At 42.0% G+C, this 17,293-nt stretch overlaps 1 protein-coding gene across 3 annotated transcripts in view; it reads left to right on the top strand.

Moving 5' to 3' along the window:
• Nucleotides 1–17,293, top strand: part of LOC137379480 (monocarboxylate transporter 2-like) — a 237,364-nt gene that overhangs the window by 143,023 nt on the left and 77,048 nt on the right. For 2 of the 3 annotated variants that reach the window (XM_068050367.1, XM_068050368.1), the window contains exon 5: nt 327–6,051. The exons of the other annotated variant lie outside the window; for it this stretch is intronic. In XM_068050367.1, the coding sequence (XP_067906468.1) occupies nt 327–592 (266 nt within the window). In that variant the 3' untranslated portion in view covers nt 593–6,051. Of the gene's footprint in view, nt 1–326; nt 6,052–17,293 lie in introns of those variants that run through there. 3 annotated transcript variants of the gene reach the window in all.

Genomic DNA, 17,293 nt, shown 5'->3' with positions numbered 1-17,293 from the left:
CCCAGACTTATCATTAAACCACCCCTTGATGCAACCCTCTCAATCGGCCGATCCTCAACACCCAGAGGAGTATTGTGGCAATTTTATTCGCCATGATAGTCTCCGATAGCATTTACGCCAACTGATTATCTTAAGGGAGTCACCGATGATGTTAAATATAACACCAATCAGAAAATTCAGACCTGGGTTTATAAATTGGCTTTCTCATTACTTTCCTCATGAAAGCCCCTCTAATCTATTTGATTTGTTCATAGTCTTGTTTTGGATGCTTTGAAGTGGTGACAATTCATTTGTTAAACGCAAAGAACATCATTATTGTCTTTCAGGATGGTTGGTGGACGTAACTCAAGATTACAAATACATGTACTCAGTGTGCGGAAGCATCGTGATAGTTGCAAGTATCTATTTATTTATTGCAAATGCCATCAACTACCGGCTGCTGGAGAAGGAGAAGAGGATGGAGGAGAAGAACATGAAGGCACCACCAGATGATGCAGAACTAAACGACATCTGTGATAGTGGCACTGATGATATTGAAGTCAATCCCCAGATGCTGTTGGGAATTTCCTCCGAGAAGGAAACTAATATTTAACACTATGTGTTAACTTGATTTCGCTCCCAATGTGCACTTGAAACTGAGTGTTGGAATTATTTCACTTCAGAAGGTATATATGTCAGTCTCCAGGTAGATATCCAGGATTCCAACAGGGATCAGTATTTTTAGCTTCATAACACCGGGTCATTCAGTAAACCTTTCAATCCTAAGGGTAACCCTTTGAGTCTCATACGTTACCCTAGCTTAAAGTTCTCAGGAGGTCACTGTATTGTTAATTAAATATGCTGTTATTTAGCAGGGCACAGGGAAATGAAGTGTTCGTAAGGGTTAATATGCAGGAGGAGAAATATTCCTTCAACTTTTTCTGTCCAAATGCTCACCCCCCCTTTAGCCTGCTATTATGCAGATATTTTAAATCCATATCATTATTGTTGCAGCTAAGTAATTTTATTAGTATGTCAGCAAAACAAATGGAGCCAGTAGTTTGTTCCCAATTGAGCTCAATTTGATGTTACTATACACTTTTCAAAAAGATATCTGTGCTAGGAACCATGCTAAATTAAAGTAATGTACTGCAGCAGCAGCAGAATCAGACTGCAAACTGCATGCAAAAGACTCAGCACTATATTCTTCGTTCAGAAGAGGGCACTAGACTAAGAATAATTGAAGATAAGCTCCTGTTCTTCATGAAGAGATGACCCTTCCTAATCAAGTCTCTATAGACTTGAAACCAACCTTTCATTAAGTTTGACTTTCAGGAAACCTAATGAAGAGGGAAAAGGCCTTGCCTTTGCCGTTCTCTTGTTTTGAGATTAAATAGATTAAAGTCTGGTAAACGAACTAAATTGAGCTCTGCCACTCAAAAAAGATTTTAACTAGATATATGAGAGGGCTTGAGGGACAGGGGCCCTTAAGCCTAGATTTTCTAATCAATGTTGTTTTAACACTGGCAGTAACCTCTTTAATTTTAAAATAATGCCAATCAGAAAATCTAAGCTTGAGTATTCATCTGCAAATGAAATCAATGTTGAATTAACTCTAGAGTTTAAAGCTCTGAAGTGAAATGAATTTTGGCCAGTTCTTAGTGACAGTCAGCTCACAGCACCACACAGCCTCATATTTTGGCAGCAATTGACACCATGTCAAATTTTGTTTGATAATTGCTCCTGTGAAGCGCCTTGGGACATTTTTGCTGCGTTAAAGGGGCTATATAAATGGTGTTGGTGTTATAAATTGGCAGTCTCACTCGGAAGCCACAGGATGGCTGTTATCAAATGGATAATGGCATTGGCGCACTCTTTGTTTGGTGCTAGGCATTTTATTGGGGCAGAATGAAGTGAGCTTTAAACTAGAGTTACGTGTGCTATTTCTGATTTGGAAGTGCTAATTGAAGACACTGGGTGCCCGAAGGCTAAAATGTTCCATTACCTCGCACCAAAGCCTCTCTTGCCTTCAGCACATAAGTCACACAAGAAAAACTTTAGCGCTTTCTTTCAAATATTTGTACTATAATTCTATTAAATCTAGGTCGGTGCCATTAGTTTTGATTTTAACTAAGGTTTTTGGTTTGTATTTAAATGGTTATATTATGGTATTTTCATGACAGACAGAATTTTATGATGCAACAATTTTTCTTTACTAATAGAATTCTATGGTCTAATAAAGTCTGCATTCTAGGTAAGTAAATAGAAGGCCTCAATGTAGAATAAACTCAGCTCATATCATGTTGATGTAAAGAATTTCAAGAGAGCAACTTGGTGCAACTCTCTTGATTTCCACTCCTTCCCAGTGGGGAAGTGTCTATACCATGCTCAGCCCCTCCTTACAGCAATACACTCACAACCTGGGGATAAGTGGACATGGTCACACCCTATTGTGTCATTCTTACTTCAGTTATTGATCTTATGCACTGATCTATGGTTATAATGAGATTAGGGCTGGGATGAGCCTTAGATACTTCCTAAAGTTAGCACTGGCTCTTTCCTTCTTGGCAACAGTATAACTAGTGACCAGGGAAGTTCCAGAAGTACCTGCTGTATTTTGTATTGAATTATGGGCAATCTATTTCAATTTCTACCATAATATAATGACACCCTGTGGGAGTAATTTAAAGCTGACATGCTGGGCGGTAACCCAAGAGATTGGCTGGAATGCTGGCTTCACACTCCGCCCAATGTCACCCTCAGTTGATCTCAAAAGCCGGTAAGCTGTAAAACCAGCATTGCACCCAATGCCGTCAGTTTTCCATTGGGCTAGTTAGGTTAAAATTGCTTTCGAGAGTATGTATCAGAGATTTATTTTTTTCAATCCCAACATGTTTTCCAAATACAAGCACTATCTCAATAATTGAAGCCATGATTGAAATAGAGATAAATGGTAACCCAGTCATCTCCTAGCAAATGATATCGTAGCCCAAAACATCATTCTTGAAATATTGTAGCTCATGACAGCTGTACTTGGGTAATGCAGTCAGTGCCAGTCAGTTAAAGAAGGAAATAGTTCATGGAGGCAAGTCTAACTAAAGGTAAACATTTTGCTAAAACAAACATTCCTACATGTGTGGCTGCTCAGTGGAGCCCAGAATGTCCTCTATTTGTCAGTAACTGAAAGCAATGAGCATGTCGAACTGAGTGGGAGCATGCAGAGCCTCTTGGAGAAACTCCACTTACTTTGGCTGGTGCTTGTGCCTTTTGCTTCACTCTCACACAAATAGGGAATCAGTTTTAATTCCCATCAATCTCTCGTCTTACTGGAACATAGTAAAAACATGTTGAAGATTGAGGAATGAAAACTATTGGCCAAAATCAATGGACCATTTTGGCAGTACTCCTGTGTATGTGCTTCAAAACAAATGGCATATTGAGCATTACATCTCTGTGTCTTGTAAATCTGATATTTTTGTGTGTTGAAACAGCTATTTGCAGCATACCAAAGGAATCATTTCATTACCTTTCATAGTACTTGCTGTTAGGTACATCACTGTTCAAACAGGATTTACCTATTAGTTAAATCTTCCAGTAATGTGTGGTTAATGAAGATTTAAACACTTGAGTTTTGTGGGAATGGGTTACTTTGAATTGCATTAGTTTGTCCTTATTTAGAGACATTGATTGCAGAACAGTTTGAAGAGGTAGTTTTCATACATTCTTAAATGTTTCCACTACAAAAAGTTAGTTATGTGGCAAATGTGTAAGCCCAGTAAAAGAATTTTGGCTGTAGCAGAGCTGAATGTTTTCAGCATTAGACATGTTTAATACTGATGGACCAATATGTTAACATCATTTGCAGGCACCCACCTGGACTTACAAATTAATAATTTACACCCTGATCTGTTTCTACTTGAACATTTAGCTTCATTTGTCTTTGAAGCAGCATCATTTCACATTTTTGGAATGAAGTATATGCGACTCATTAACAGGAGTAAAATTATCCCCCCCCCCACCGCCTTTAGCAATAATTATGAGACAAATATTGAGTTTAGTATAAGCAGAGATGAACATGATTGACTGGCTATAATGGTTGACATGTCATTCACCAATGGAACTTGAGAAGAGGCAGGTACCATGGTGTCAAAGAGTTGAGGACAGGTCTTGATGTGCTAGCAATTCAAGGAGATTTGCACAGAGATAATGCACAATGATGAAGTTACTGTATAATACGTTTAATTGCTATTCCAAAAGCTGAAATTAAACCCTGAGTCCTCTTTTAACATTATCATGAATTGTTTGCTATGATCTTAAATGTTGAAGTGTGCAAAATATTCATTTGCTCTGCATTTGTGTTAGAGTTACACAAACGGGCACTGGGATTTGAACTAACAATGTTTTCAGATAGAGGGTGTAAATGTGCAATTTATTATCAACACCATGATAAAGTGCAGAGGCTGCATAGTTTGTCTGTTGTGTTTTAATTAGATCAGTACAATAGTATTGGCTATGGAAAGGCTCCCCGTCTCTTTAGTCACAGAGTAAGGCCTAGAAAATGTGGTCAAAATTAAGAAAGGTGGGTCAGAGAAGCCCACCTAAAATCAGCTGTAATACAATGAAAATTTTCCATGTACAAATATATTTCCATTTCCTGAAAAGAAAAGCATTGCTGCTTTAAGATCAAATCAAGCTAGGGCACTAATTTCATCCATTGGTGAAGTCCTCCATCACAATAGCAGATCAAGACCTGCTCCCTGCCAAGTCTTCCAGCTGCCAGTATGGGCCAACAATGACCCCTTACTATGTCCTGCCGCCAAGGTCATTAGTATAAAGGTAGGCATCTACACTGTTTATGGCAATCCCTTGAAGTCCACCATGCTGAATGGAGGCCAAGAATCTTGGAGCAGACCTTATAAGCAATGAAAACAATGGCAGACTTTCAAATATCTGCTGATTTTAAACTTGCCTCTTTCTTAGCAATGATCCAATGCTCTGAGATTGATTTGCTGTGAGGGGAACAGCGCTGTAGCACTGGATAATATCTATGGAGTGGAAGAGGAGGCACAATGAGACCTCTTGCTTTCCCCCACCCACCCCCTCGACCCCAACCCCACCCCAGGTCAGAATGTCTCCTCTCCAGGAAATTGGGGCTGAGACACAGCAGATCTGGGTCCCATTTCAAGTTCTGCCTATTATCACCCCACCCCTATTCGTGGTTCACCGCTGTCCTGCCCTTTTCAGTCACCAACTTTTTTTCTTATTCGGAGCTAGTCAAATTCTTTTGACTCTAGATGCTTTGGGGGGTTCAGTTAGCTCAGTTGGCTAGCCAGCTCACATGCAATGCAGAAAAACACCAACAGTGTGGGTTCAATCTCTGTACCAGCTGTGGTAGTTTTTGGAGGTCTGCCTCCTCACCTTACCCCACATTTGAGGAGTGGTGACTCTCAAGCTACACATCACCATCTGTCTCTCTGTAATGGGGAGAGATGCCTATGGGACTACAGCTAGAGCACAATACTTAAGAAAGTGCCTTACAATATTTGCTAAATGAGCAAAAAGTTGAAAGCAGGTTCTGTAGCAACAGATACCCACATTACACTGCAGGGTCAGCTCTGACAGCAAGAGGCAGCCCTGTGACACAAAGGAGCCAAGACTTTTGCCATGGAAGGCAGTGAATCCCTTTCCCACCAGAAATTGCATTGGATTCCTGTAACCAAACATGTCATCACTAGCAAAGTTAAATAGCTCCTGCTGGCACGACGTGGCGTAGGGTTTGCATTTGTGGATCTTGCTGCTGGTGGTTCGACATTTCAGCTCATCAGTACAGCCCATTACCATTGCTAGATGGTAGAAACCTTCCCACTCACGCCTCGAACTTGGGATAAGTATTCAGTCAGCTTGGCAAAGACTTTGAGCTAACATGCTTTAAAGTTGCTTTCGTGACTTCCACCTCATGGCATGTGCAGGAATCTGAGTGGTTAGCAGTCTCAGTCATGCCACTGGGAGTGGTGGCCATTGCTGGGACTGTGTCTGGAAGAAGAAGATGCCGTGGAAGGACGCCGCCTTCCCAACCAGGAAAGTGGGGTCTGGGGGCGCTGGGGTCAGTCAGGCTAGGTTGCGGAGGCTGTGGGGGGGTGGGGGGGAAGGGTTGATGTTGGTGAGGTCAGCTGGCGCCATTGCCGCAGGGACGGGCAATTCATGCGGAGAACCCCTCCATGGGTCAAAGAGTGCCCAAACAGGAATCCCTCCCCCTACTCAACCAGTGTGCCCACAGGGGACATACCAGGGTTTACCTCCACACAGCAGAGGGCCCTTCCGCAGCTGGTAAAATGCCAGGGGTGGTAGGAGGAGAATATTAATTGGACACTTGGGTGGCTCAATTAGCCTCTGGGTGGGAGGGCCGTCCTCCACCCTCCCTGCCACTGGCAAAATGGCATGGCAGCAGGAAGGCGATGGGCACTCCAACACCCTGTCTTCCGTTGCCCCCCGCCTCCCAGCCCATCCCCCGAGATTTGGTAAAATCCAGCCCTGTATGTATCCAAATATTTTATTCTGTGTATACCAATCAACAATGCAAATTACATTGAAATTCAACATTGGCCACTAAAAACTTCACTGAGGTGTACATTTACAATGTGTTTGAAACTGCACACAATTATTCCTCTTGTATAAACCATGGGCAGAACTTTCAGCTTCAGTGGGCAGTGTAACAGACAGCTGATCCACTACTCCCCCCACCTTCACCAAGGTTAGAAGCTCCAGCACAAACCTCTGCAAGATCAAATTCTGTTTAAGATCTGGCCCAGCGACATGACCAGTTAACGCACTTGTAGCGAAGGTTCTCCACTCTGAATCTCCCTGCAGTCAATTCCCAACTCCTACTGGGTCACCTGGGTATGCCAAGTAGAGGTGAAATGCTTTCTCTGAACGAAAGTGGAAGACTTCTAGAATGAGAGGACATGTATATATATATATATATGATTAAATAGAAGAGATTTAGGACCCTTTGTTATCCAGAGGGTTGTGAGGCTGTGGAATACACTACTGGAGTTAGTGATTGAAACAGAGACCATGTCAACATTTAAGAATAGATTTGTTGGCTAGTTGAAGGAAAAGTGAATAAAGGGATATGGAGACAGGGTGTGTACCTGGGATTAGGACATGTGCAGGATAAACACCAACATGAATGGGATTGGTCTGTTTCTTTATTGTAATTTCTGTGCAATCCAACTCATGCTTGTCTTCCATACTTTTAGTAGCCATATTAGAGTCATTGATCTCAAAGGAGTGCTTCAGGCTGTCCAAGTAACAAAAAATGGTGATTCATTTTCGAAAAAAAAAGTCCTCATCATTAGCTTTCTCTGTACCTTAAAATTGAAAATCCATTGCTAACTTCTCAGGGTGTTTAGGGATGAGCAATAAATGTGAGCTTGTCAGCAACTCTCATATCCCAAGAACAATTTTTCTTTAAATGAATTACTTTGAGCATAGTATTGTAGTTAAAATTATTCCTTCTTCACCAATAGCACCTTTCTGGAAGTGAAATCTTAACTACCACCTACAGAACTATACCTGTGAGGTAGATAATGGAACCATATACCTCAATAGAAAGCTGAAGCTGCTGCATTATACAGAGTGAATTGGTAGAGGCAATTTGTTCAATAACTACCCTTCCAACTATCAAAATGGGCTGTTTCTATGAAAATACTGAAATTTTGATTTTTTTTGTAGAAAATGAAAAGCTGCTGAAAAGCAAGCTTTGTAAATAACAGAGAAGTTACTGCAACACGTTATGCTTCCTTCCAAAGACACTGCAAACAGACCTACATGTTTGTTAAAACTATCTATGCACATTCATATCTAAACACAAAAGAGCACATTTAGTATGTATTTTGTAAGGCTAGTGTTTTTTCCCACAACTGTGGGCTGGATTTTAAGTGCCCGCCGCCGAAATTGGCAGCGAGCTCAAAAAATTGCGACCCGCACGCCAAAGAGCTGCCACAATCTCAAGTTGGCGCCATTTGTAAAGGGCAGCCAGCCCTGCCACCCAATTTAAATTTTTAAAGTCCTACCCCCCAAAAATAAGTAAATAAATTTCTAACGCCCCTTTCCCACCCTCCCCCCCAATAACAATTACAATAACAATTTGCCCTTCGCACCACCCCAAGCACTTACCTTTTACATCTGACCATTGTGTTTAGTGTGTGAGATTGGAACTGATTCCACTGTTGTACACTCTTGACATTAAACCACCTCCTGCGTTAAAAGAAGCATCAACATTTGTTTCGAGAGTAACCTAACTTTAACGTGCCAGACGAAAGCCATTTTGAAATAGCTGGCAAGAACATCTCTCCCTTTCTCCTTCTCCCTGGTCACTCAGATGCTCAACTCAGGTTCTAGTGAGTCTCAGTCCATCTAAGTCCTATTATTATTTCATTTGATCTGTGAACTATCAGGACAAACTATTGGAATTCCCATCAGGATAAACTGGGAAATCCCTTCAAGATAACCATGTGTAAATCCCATCTGTTAGACTGTACATGTAATAAATCCCTTTAGGATAAACAGTGCAGGTGAATGGAAGTGTTATGGTGATGCAATTTATCATGCTATTCTCAGGTTAGGGGCTGATTCTGCTGTCCTTGAGAATGTTGGATGTTGGGGAAACAATTCAATTTCCAGTTTTATTGTCCCTCGTGTTGCGATCAAATGTACAAGATTTAACAAAGATTTACATTACTCCATTTGCAAAGTTCTAGACATCTCTTTAATTCTACTTATAAAATCCAACAATAAACATTTCCAGAAAGCGGAGTTGGGTAGAGTACAGAACAAACTTGTGCACTTTTCAAAGAGAGAATGAAACATCCAGCACTGGAAGGGCTATCATTATTTATTAAAAAGCATTGATACTAATGTTTAGTTTAAGTATATTCATAAAATTATCAGTTTGGAACAAATTTAAAGCAACTATTCTTGTGGCAAATTGGGACCTGACATTGTAATTGCTGTTTTGCATGGGTGCACTCAGTGTAGTGTTCACTGCATCACACAGGAACACAAATCTATTTTATCATTTTTGTTGTGGCAACAGTAAATATGAGACACTGACGTTTTTGTTTCTTTTAGTTGTACTGGAAGGAATGGGTGGTGAAAAGTGTCAATAAATCCAGAACCCATTTCTGTCCATGGTATTTTTGTAAAGATTTAGTTAACGTTAAGAACTTCTTCCATTACTTTTTATTCTGAATACAATAATCTGATGGTGTAGCACTGTAAATAGGTTGCTGAAAAGTGTTTGCGTGCTAAATGTGGCAAAACTGCATACAGATATAAATTGCAACCCAAGTAGCTCTAGTTAAAACTGCACTTAATTGGTGGTCAGTCTTTATATTATAACAACCATTTCTGAGGGACCAGTCTTGTATGTATTTATGTAGTGTGGAGTCTACAAACAAGAAAGGAACTATAAAGCAAAAACCTTTTGGGTCAAATGGACACAATTGACAGTAATTTCCACAGGAGTTGCCCAATCACCCGATGGCGTAAAGGTCCATTTACACCCTTTCTCTCTGGGATCTCAGCCACCTTCTGCCAAAGTTGTGGGAGGAGATTGGGAGAACCCCCACATCCCGAGATGCATTACTGGTGGAGTGTGAGAAAAAAGCTGAAAACCTGGCCTTGCCTGATTAAATTGATCTTGCTGCTGCCAGATGACAGAGCATAATTGACATCAGTCATGTAGTCCACAACTCACCTTCCCATCCGGCACCAACCTATCTGCTAGGACTAGGAATGTTGTGAAATGTATTTACTTATGAAAGCCAGTAGTGAGCTCGTATTTGTTTTTTTGATTAGTCTATGATATATAAACAAGTTTTGGTAAGAATCCTTAAGAATTGGACGTCCCATGTGTGTTGCCAGAATTCCACTGGCAGTATTCGAAGTAAATCATTGTGAATTTGTGTAATTTGTTTGATATCAGAGGAATATTGTTCTGACTTCCTGTCACTGGCAACAGTTATTGGAAACTGAACTAAAGTTTTGGACAGTAAAGTGTGTGCACCGCATTTCTAAAATGGGCGACACATGGACAATTGTTGAGGATCAAGAACAAGAGGCCATTGAAACAAAATTAAATGGAAGTGATTTAGAAATAAGGACAGGAGAAACTTCTTCACACAAGTGAGTTGTGAGGCTGTGGAATTCACTTCCAAGATTAGTGGTCAAGGCAGAAACTATGGGGGGAATTTTATCTTGGCGGTGGGGAAACCAACATCGAGATCCCCGCTTCCCTTCTTCTACGGATGGCCCGCCAAATTTAGTGGCAATGAGGTATTTAACTGGGCAGCGGCGAGGCCTTCCACGGGATCAAGGACCCCGGACCCGGAAGTCCTGTCCTTGCAGAGCTGCCGGCCAATCAGAGGCCGGCAGCTGCTGCTGCAAGTGGACCTGCCAGAGGTCGTGGAGAGTTGATGGAACTGGGCCTCAGGTAGGTCAGGGCGGGAAGGGTCTCTTGGATGGGGGGGGGGGGTCGCACAGGGGAGGGAGGAGGGGTGTCGGCAGCAAGGGAAGGGAGGGGGTCCTTCCTGATGCCATGTCCCTTGTTCAGGCACTAAGTGCCTTTTATCAAGGGACCACCTACCCTCCCCCCCTCCCCGCCCCCGAAGCCAGGAAGCAGCCCGCATGGTTGCCCGTGCCATGCTTCCTGTGTGGCGACAGGGCAGGCCTCCGCATGGCTATTTGCAACTATGGCACTATGGCGGGAAGAGGTGCTCATTTGGGTATTAATTGCCCAGTTAAGGGCCTCAATTGGTGGTGGGGGCAGGATGGCCATTCACAGATCTTCCCACCGCAGACTAAATTTTGGCGGAGGCGGGTTGGTGGTGGGGAACTCCCCCCCCCCCCACCCGCCACCACCCCCACACCGCATTCCCGCCATGTTCCCACCTTATTTTATTCTCTCCCGGCCTCCAAACCTGCCGTGGAACAGGGCATCAAATTCCCCCCTCAAGATCAGATTGGATAGTTGAACAAATGAAAAGGGGTTGAAGGGATATGGAAAACAGGATGGGTAAATGCTGCCATGGGTAGGTTAGGTTAACTTTGACATATTTCTGTGATTTTCCCTGTCAGGAATGTGAAGTCAGGAAATTATCCCTCAAATGTAGATATAAACCTGTTAAGAAGAGATAATGGTAGATGTGCAGTTTCTTGTCAAAGTAAAACTATAATTCAGATATATTTTTGTGCACTTAGTTATAGCAGTCAGAGCACTGATCTCTATGAAATTATTTGTAGAATATGCTGAAATAAAGCACATTACCAGAATATATATATTCTGTAAAATAAAAAGTTTGGTAATAAAACTTTCCGTGCCACGTGTTGCAGTCTGTAAGCGGAACATAAGAGTGAAAAGCTGCGCTTTAACAACAAAGCCAAGCCGATGGATGGTCTGGTAGTGAAAGCAGTAAAGTCCTTGCCTCCCTGTCAGAAGTTCCTAAGTTTTGAGTCCCCCTGATTCAGAACTGATGCTTGACATGGACTACCTCAGCTTGGGGGAGTTTAGTCTATTCTCTGTGGGCTCCCCGTGTGGAGAGGAAAAACTAGTAGGTATTCTGCATGAGTTGTTCATTTTGCCAGATCACTGAGCGGCATTGATGGAAGTTCGGGAGAAACCTGCTGCCAAGTCTGTGTGCCTGGTGGCAAATGGGCAGCAAAGCCTGGCCAAGAAGGAAACTTTAAAAGCCATAACTTGCATTTGTTTGTGCAATCATTTTTTTTTGTCCAGTGTATTATAAATGCTGCAGCTGTGTCCCAAAACAGTTGGGCTGCACTTGTTACCAGATATTATAATGCAAGGCTGTGCAGACCATTTCATGCTTGTTAATTTGACCTTAAAAAGTGAGTTTTGTCTGTGAAAAATGAACAGTACACGAGCAAGACGCCATTTCTGGCTCAAGCTTTCTATTTCCGGATTTGTTTCCCACTTTGTGCAGAAAACTGTACTAAGCCTTTTCAAATATTTTGTATCGCCTTTCAATATTTTGAACTTAGCAATATTCTTCTGTATGGATTACGCACCAGTTCTAGAGAAGAACTGAAAATGTAATTTTAAAATGAACAAAACTGTATTGCTTTATGATTTTTAGTGTTTTATGTATCATTTATATTACTGTAAACTTTTATCATTATACTTTAGTTGTGGTTTTTGTGCATTGAGTGAAACATTTGGTTTTCTATATTAAAACAATATCATCTGTTTTTCAATTATAAATCATTTTAGCTCAGGGGCAACTTGAACAACATGTAAGAATATTTCTGTTATTTGCAAAATCCAATATTTTAATAAATATTTTGATTCTCTGCTTATCTTGTGCTGCGATTTTATTTCCAATGATGAGAGGAAGACCCAGTATTTAAATAGCTCCATCGATATCCTCGGAATAAATCAAAGTTCTTCACAGCGACAAATTTCTCCCGAAGTGTAGTCTCTGTTGTTGTTGGCAAAAATGAAGTCGTGACTAAGATGAGAAGAAAAACTGCGAAAGCTGGAAATCTGAAATTAAACTGGAATACTTCACAGCAAGAGAGAAGGAATATAAAAGTTGAGCTGTAAAATGCGGAATCCATACAAAACCTTTATAAGACCACACTTGGAGTACTGTGTGCAGTATTAGGCTCCACGCTATCGGAAGGATGGCAAATGGGATAGAGAGGGTAGAGAGGGATAGAGAGGGTACGGCACAGATTCACTAGGATGCTGTCTGTTACGATAAGATACAAATACAAGTGCAGGTACAACCCATTTAACGGTGTGTCTCACTCAAAACCATGTTTTTGAAATATTGATTGATCTCAATACATTTGTAGTATTTGGAGTTCTAACAGTAATATTTTTCTTCTTATTTCTACTATTTGATTTATAATGTAGGAGGACGAGGAGTAATGTAGCATCCAAACACACTGAAATTCACAAGGGTAATATAATAATAATGTTACTTGTCTAAGCACATTGAAATTCCTGATTTCACACAGCTTTCTGTATTCATGCAACAGCTTTTTTCAGGAGAAATGCTCCTGAAGTTTTCTGGTAAGTCTTTACCTCACTAACAGTTTCAACTCGGCTCCCCAGTGCTTTTGTTTTCACATTGGAAGGAGCTTTACTGATGCCCCAGGGCATGAAACAGTTACTGTGTAAAAAGGGGGTTCTGTCTTCTTTCTACTGAACAATATAAAATGAATAAAGAAGTGAACAGCTGGAAAATAAAATCTTAGAATACTTCACTGTCTGTCACATGGCACCTTCTCCTGAGGTACAAATGTTCGTTATGGCTCATGTACCACATTGATCAGCAGAACATCAAAGCACAATGACAAACTTGAACACCAAATGCTATTGTGGCAACTCAATGGTACAGACATAATCAGTTTTAGGGTATTTTTTTAAATTTTAGTTAAAAATTAGGGTATATGCTAGATATAAATGCTAAAGAACTAGGAGAGAGGTAAAGGTTATAATTCAGTCTTCACTTTTTGAGACAATGGATTGAATGTTACTGGCCCCCAGGAAGTGGGAACGGAGGTGGAGGGGGACAGTAAAATAGCAGGGAATAGCATCGAGAGAGCTCCCCATCACTGTACCGTCGCCAGGGAAGTTTCCCAGCAGCGGGTAGGAGGCGGATTAGCTGCCCACTAACAGAATAATTAAGGCCCAATTATGGGCAACTCTACGGAGCCGCCAGCATTTTACTGACATTGCGGCAGCCCCTGCCATATGGGGAGGCTGCCAACTTCATGACTGTTGCCTCCCTGCAGCAGCCGGGGTGGGGACAGTCATTGGAGCTAAAGGTTCCACGGCCCATGAGGGGGCCGGGCAAGAAAGGCAGCCCCTGTGGCCCCAACGATCCGCCCCAGAGGAATTTCCACTCCATTTAGCAGGGCCTACCATACTTGGCCCTCTAATTTTTAATTTATACTTACCTGTCGGACGGTACTGCCATGTTGAGGCGCCCTCGTGATCCCTGACTTGCATCAGCAGTACCCACCTCTCCCAGTGGCGCTGCCGAGGGGCTCCAGAGCTGCAGGCTCTCTGATAGGGCCAGCAGTATCAGGAGCCGCCCACCATCAGCCAATCAACATCCTAGGGGCTACCATTGACCAGAAACTGAACTGGAGTAGCTATATAAATACCGTGGCTACAAGAGCAGGTCAGAGGCTAGGAATCCTGAGGTGAGTAACTCACCTCCTGACTCCCCAAAGCCTGTCTACCATTTACAAGGCACAAGTCAGGAGTGTGATTGAATACTCTCCACTTGCCTGGATGGATGCAGCTCCAACAACACTCAAGAAGCTCAACACCATCCAGGACAAAGCAGCCCGCTTGACTGGCACCCCATCTACAAATATTCACTCCCTCCACCACCGACGCACAATGGCAGCAGTGTGTACCATCTACAAGATGCACTGCAGCAATGCACCAAGGCTCCTTAGACAGCACCTTCCAAACCCGCGACCTCTACCAACTAGAAGGACAAGGGCAGCAAATACATGGGAACACCACCACCTGCAAGTTCCCCTCCAAGTCACACACCATCCTGATTTGGAACTATATCGCCGTTCCTTCACTGTCGCTGGGTCAAAATCCTGGAACTCCCTTCCTAACAGCACTGTGGGTGTACCTACCCCACATGGACTGCAGCGGTTCAAGAAGGCAGCTCACCACCACCTTCTCAAGGGCAATTAGGGATGGGCAATAAATGCTGGCCTGGCCAGCGACGCCCACATCCCATGAATGAATTTTTAAAAAATTAGGAGGCTGCCTTCAGTAAAATCACCTCCCGGCCCATTGCTGGCAGGTGCTAGCTCAGCACCTGCTTTTTGGCCCGACATCAGGGTCCTGAAGCCTGTGGTAAAGTTCAGCTCAATGTATTTTAATCTTTCTAACTTGCTCCCACATATCTATCATTGAATAGAAATTTTGCACCTTATACCTGGCCTGCTCCATTTTCTAATTTAGTAAAGTTAATTTGAATTGGGGGCGAGGGATTTTTCAGGTTGATATGATTTGTTTTTTGAAAGGATGGGGACAAAAGTTCAAACTAGAGTGTATTTCTTGGAATTTGATTAAAGTCAGAACCTCACCAAAATTACTCTTATGAAACTTAAATGGTTGCAAGGAATTCTTACTTAAGAATAGAATAAAATATGAACATGTTCTCCCCTTCCCTTTTTGTGGTGTTTCCCATACAGTACATCTTCCCTGTTCCTGGGTTTCTGCCAGCACAAATCTGCAGCCAGACACCTAGCTAGGGCCTGATTTTTAACTCTGTCAATGGCTTTTGAGCGAGTTAAAATTGGGCCCCGAAATCAGAGAGTAATCTCAGGTGAACAGCCCTCTGATTTTTCGCTGCCTCCCTATAAGGAAGTAACTATCCTTTGCTCATTCACTGTGGTGTCTTAGAATCATAGATTCATACATCACTGAAGAAGGCCATTCAGCCCATCCTGCCAGTGCCAGTATCCTGAAAGAGCTATCCAATTGGTCCTGCTCTCTTGCACTTTCCCCATAGCCTTGTTTTTTTTTTCTTTTTCAGGTATTTATCCAATTCCCTTTTAAAGTTATTAATGAATCTGCTTCCACCACCCTTTCAGGCAGTGAATTTCAAATCATAACAACTTGCTGGGTAAAAAGAAAGTCCTCATTTCCACTCCTTGCTTTTCTGCCAATCATCTTAAATCTGTGCCCTATAGTTACTGACCCTCCTACCATTGGAAACAGTTTCTTCCTATCTACGCTATCAAAACCCCTCAGAAGGACCGTCTAGGAGAAGAATTGTTTTGGTCTGCATCATGAACATGCAGTTATAACCTCACTATACACAGAGCCAGATCAATTTTTCCTCCCCTTCCCATTTGTCCTACACCGAAGGAGCAACATGTTTAAAGAAAGAACTTGGATTTGTATAGCACCTTATACGTTCAGGACTTCCTAAAGCACTTTTTATACAATGAGTTACTTTGCAGTGCCTTTAGTGTTGCTATGTTGGTAAAAGTGGAAGCCATTTTGTGCACAGCAAAGTTGTACTGTGTTTAGTTGCATCATGAGTTAATCTAATTTTTCTGGTTTAGATAAACATATTAGCCAAGAGAGTTACTAGCATGGCATTTTTAGCATCCACATTAAGAGGACCCACCTGCCTGACTTGGTGGGCTGAAGGGCCTGTTTCAGTGCTGCATCTCTAAATAAATAAAATAAATAAACAGTGCCTCTGATTCTCCCAGTACTGCATTGGAATCTCAGTCCAGATTATGCACTCAGCCCAACCCATAACCCACATTTGGAACAGTGGGGAGGTGCGAAGAGATTTTGGGGTCTGTGTACACAGGTCACTAAACTGTTGTAGTCAGGTACAAAAGGTAATCAAAAAGGCTCACGGAATGTTAGCCTTCATAACTAAAGGGCTAGAATATAAAGGGAAGGAGGTTTTGCTTCATTTATACAAAGCTCTGGTTATACCACATTTGGAGTACTCTGTGCAAATCTGGGCTCTGTACATTAGAAAGAATACATTTGGAAGGAGCACTAAAATATTACCAGGTCTCCAAGGGTTGGACTATGAGGAGAGATTATGTAAACTGGGCTTGTATTCCTTGGAATATAGAAGGTTAAAGGGAGATTTCATTGAGGTTTTTAGCATTTTGAAAAGAATTGATAGGGTAGGTAGAGAGATTTTTATCCATTGGTGGGGGAATTCTAGGACAACGGAAGATAACCTTAAAATAAGATTGAGGCTATTTAGGAAAGAGGTTAAATTAATAATTTTAAATCTGAGATCAGTAGATTTTTGCTGGACAAGCATTTAAAAGGATGCGGAGGCCAAGCGGGTGGATGGAATTAAGGTACAGATCAGCCACGATTTCATCGAATGATGGAACAGGCTCAAGATGCTGATCGGCCTATTCCTGTTCCGATGATTTTATGTAACAGCCTGGAGTGCTGACAAATGAGCCAAACTGACTGTTCTGTGTCAGCCATTGTTCAGCTGATAGCAATCTCACCTCTAAGTCAGAATGATGTGGGTTCAAGTCCCACCTGGAGACCAGTGCACAAAATCCCTGGCTGATACTCCAGTGTGGTACTGAGGGAGTGCTGTACTGTCATAGTTACATCTTTCATCTGCCTTTCAGGTGGGAGTAAAAGATCTCATGGCACTATTTCAAAGAAGAGCTGGGACTTCTCCCTGGTATTATTGACAATATTTATCCCTCAACTAACATCACTAAAACAGATTATCTAGTCATTACCACG

Source organism: Heterodontus francisci, chromosome 18 (genome assembly GCF_036365525.1).
Source record: "Heterodontus francisci isolate sHetFra1 chromosome 18, sHetFra1.hap1, whole genome shotgun sequence".
In the NCBI taxonomy this organism is placed as follows: domain Eukaryota; kingdom Metazoa; phylum Chordata; class Chondrichthyes; order Heterodontiformes; family Heterodontidae; genus Heterodontus; species Heterodontus francisci.
Note: the sequence above shows the minus strand (reverse complement) of the source record. Positions and strands in the feature narration are given on the sequence as shown.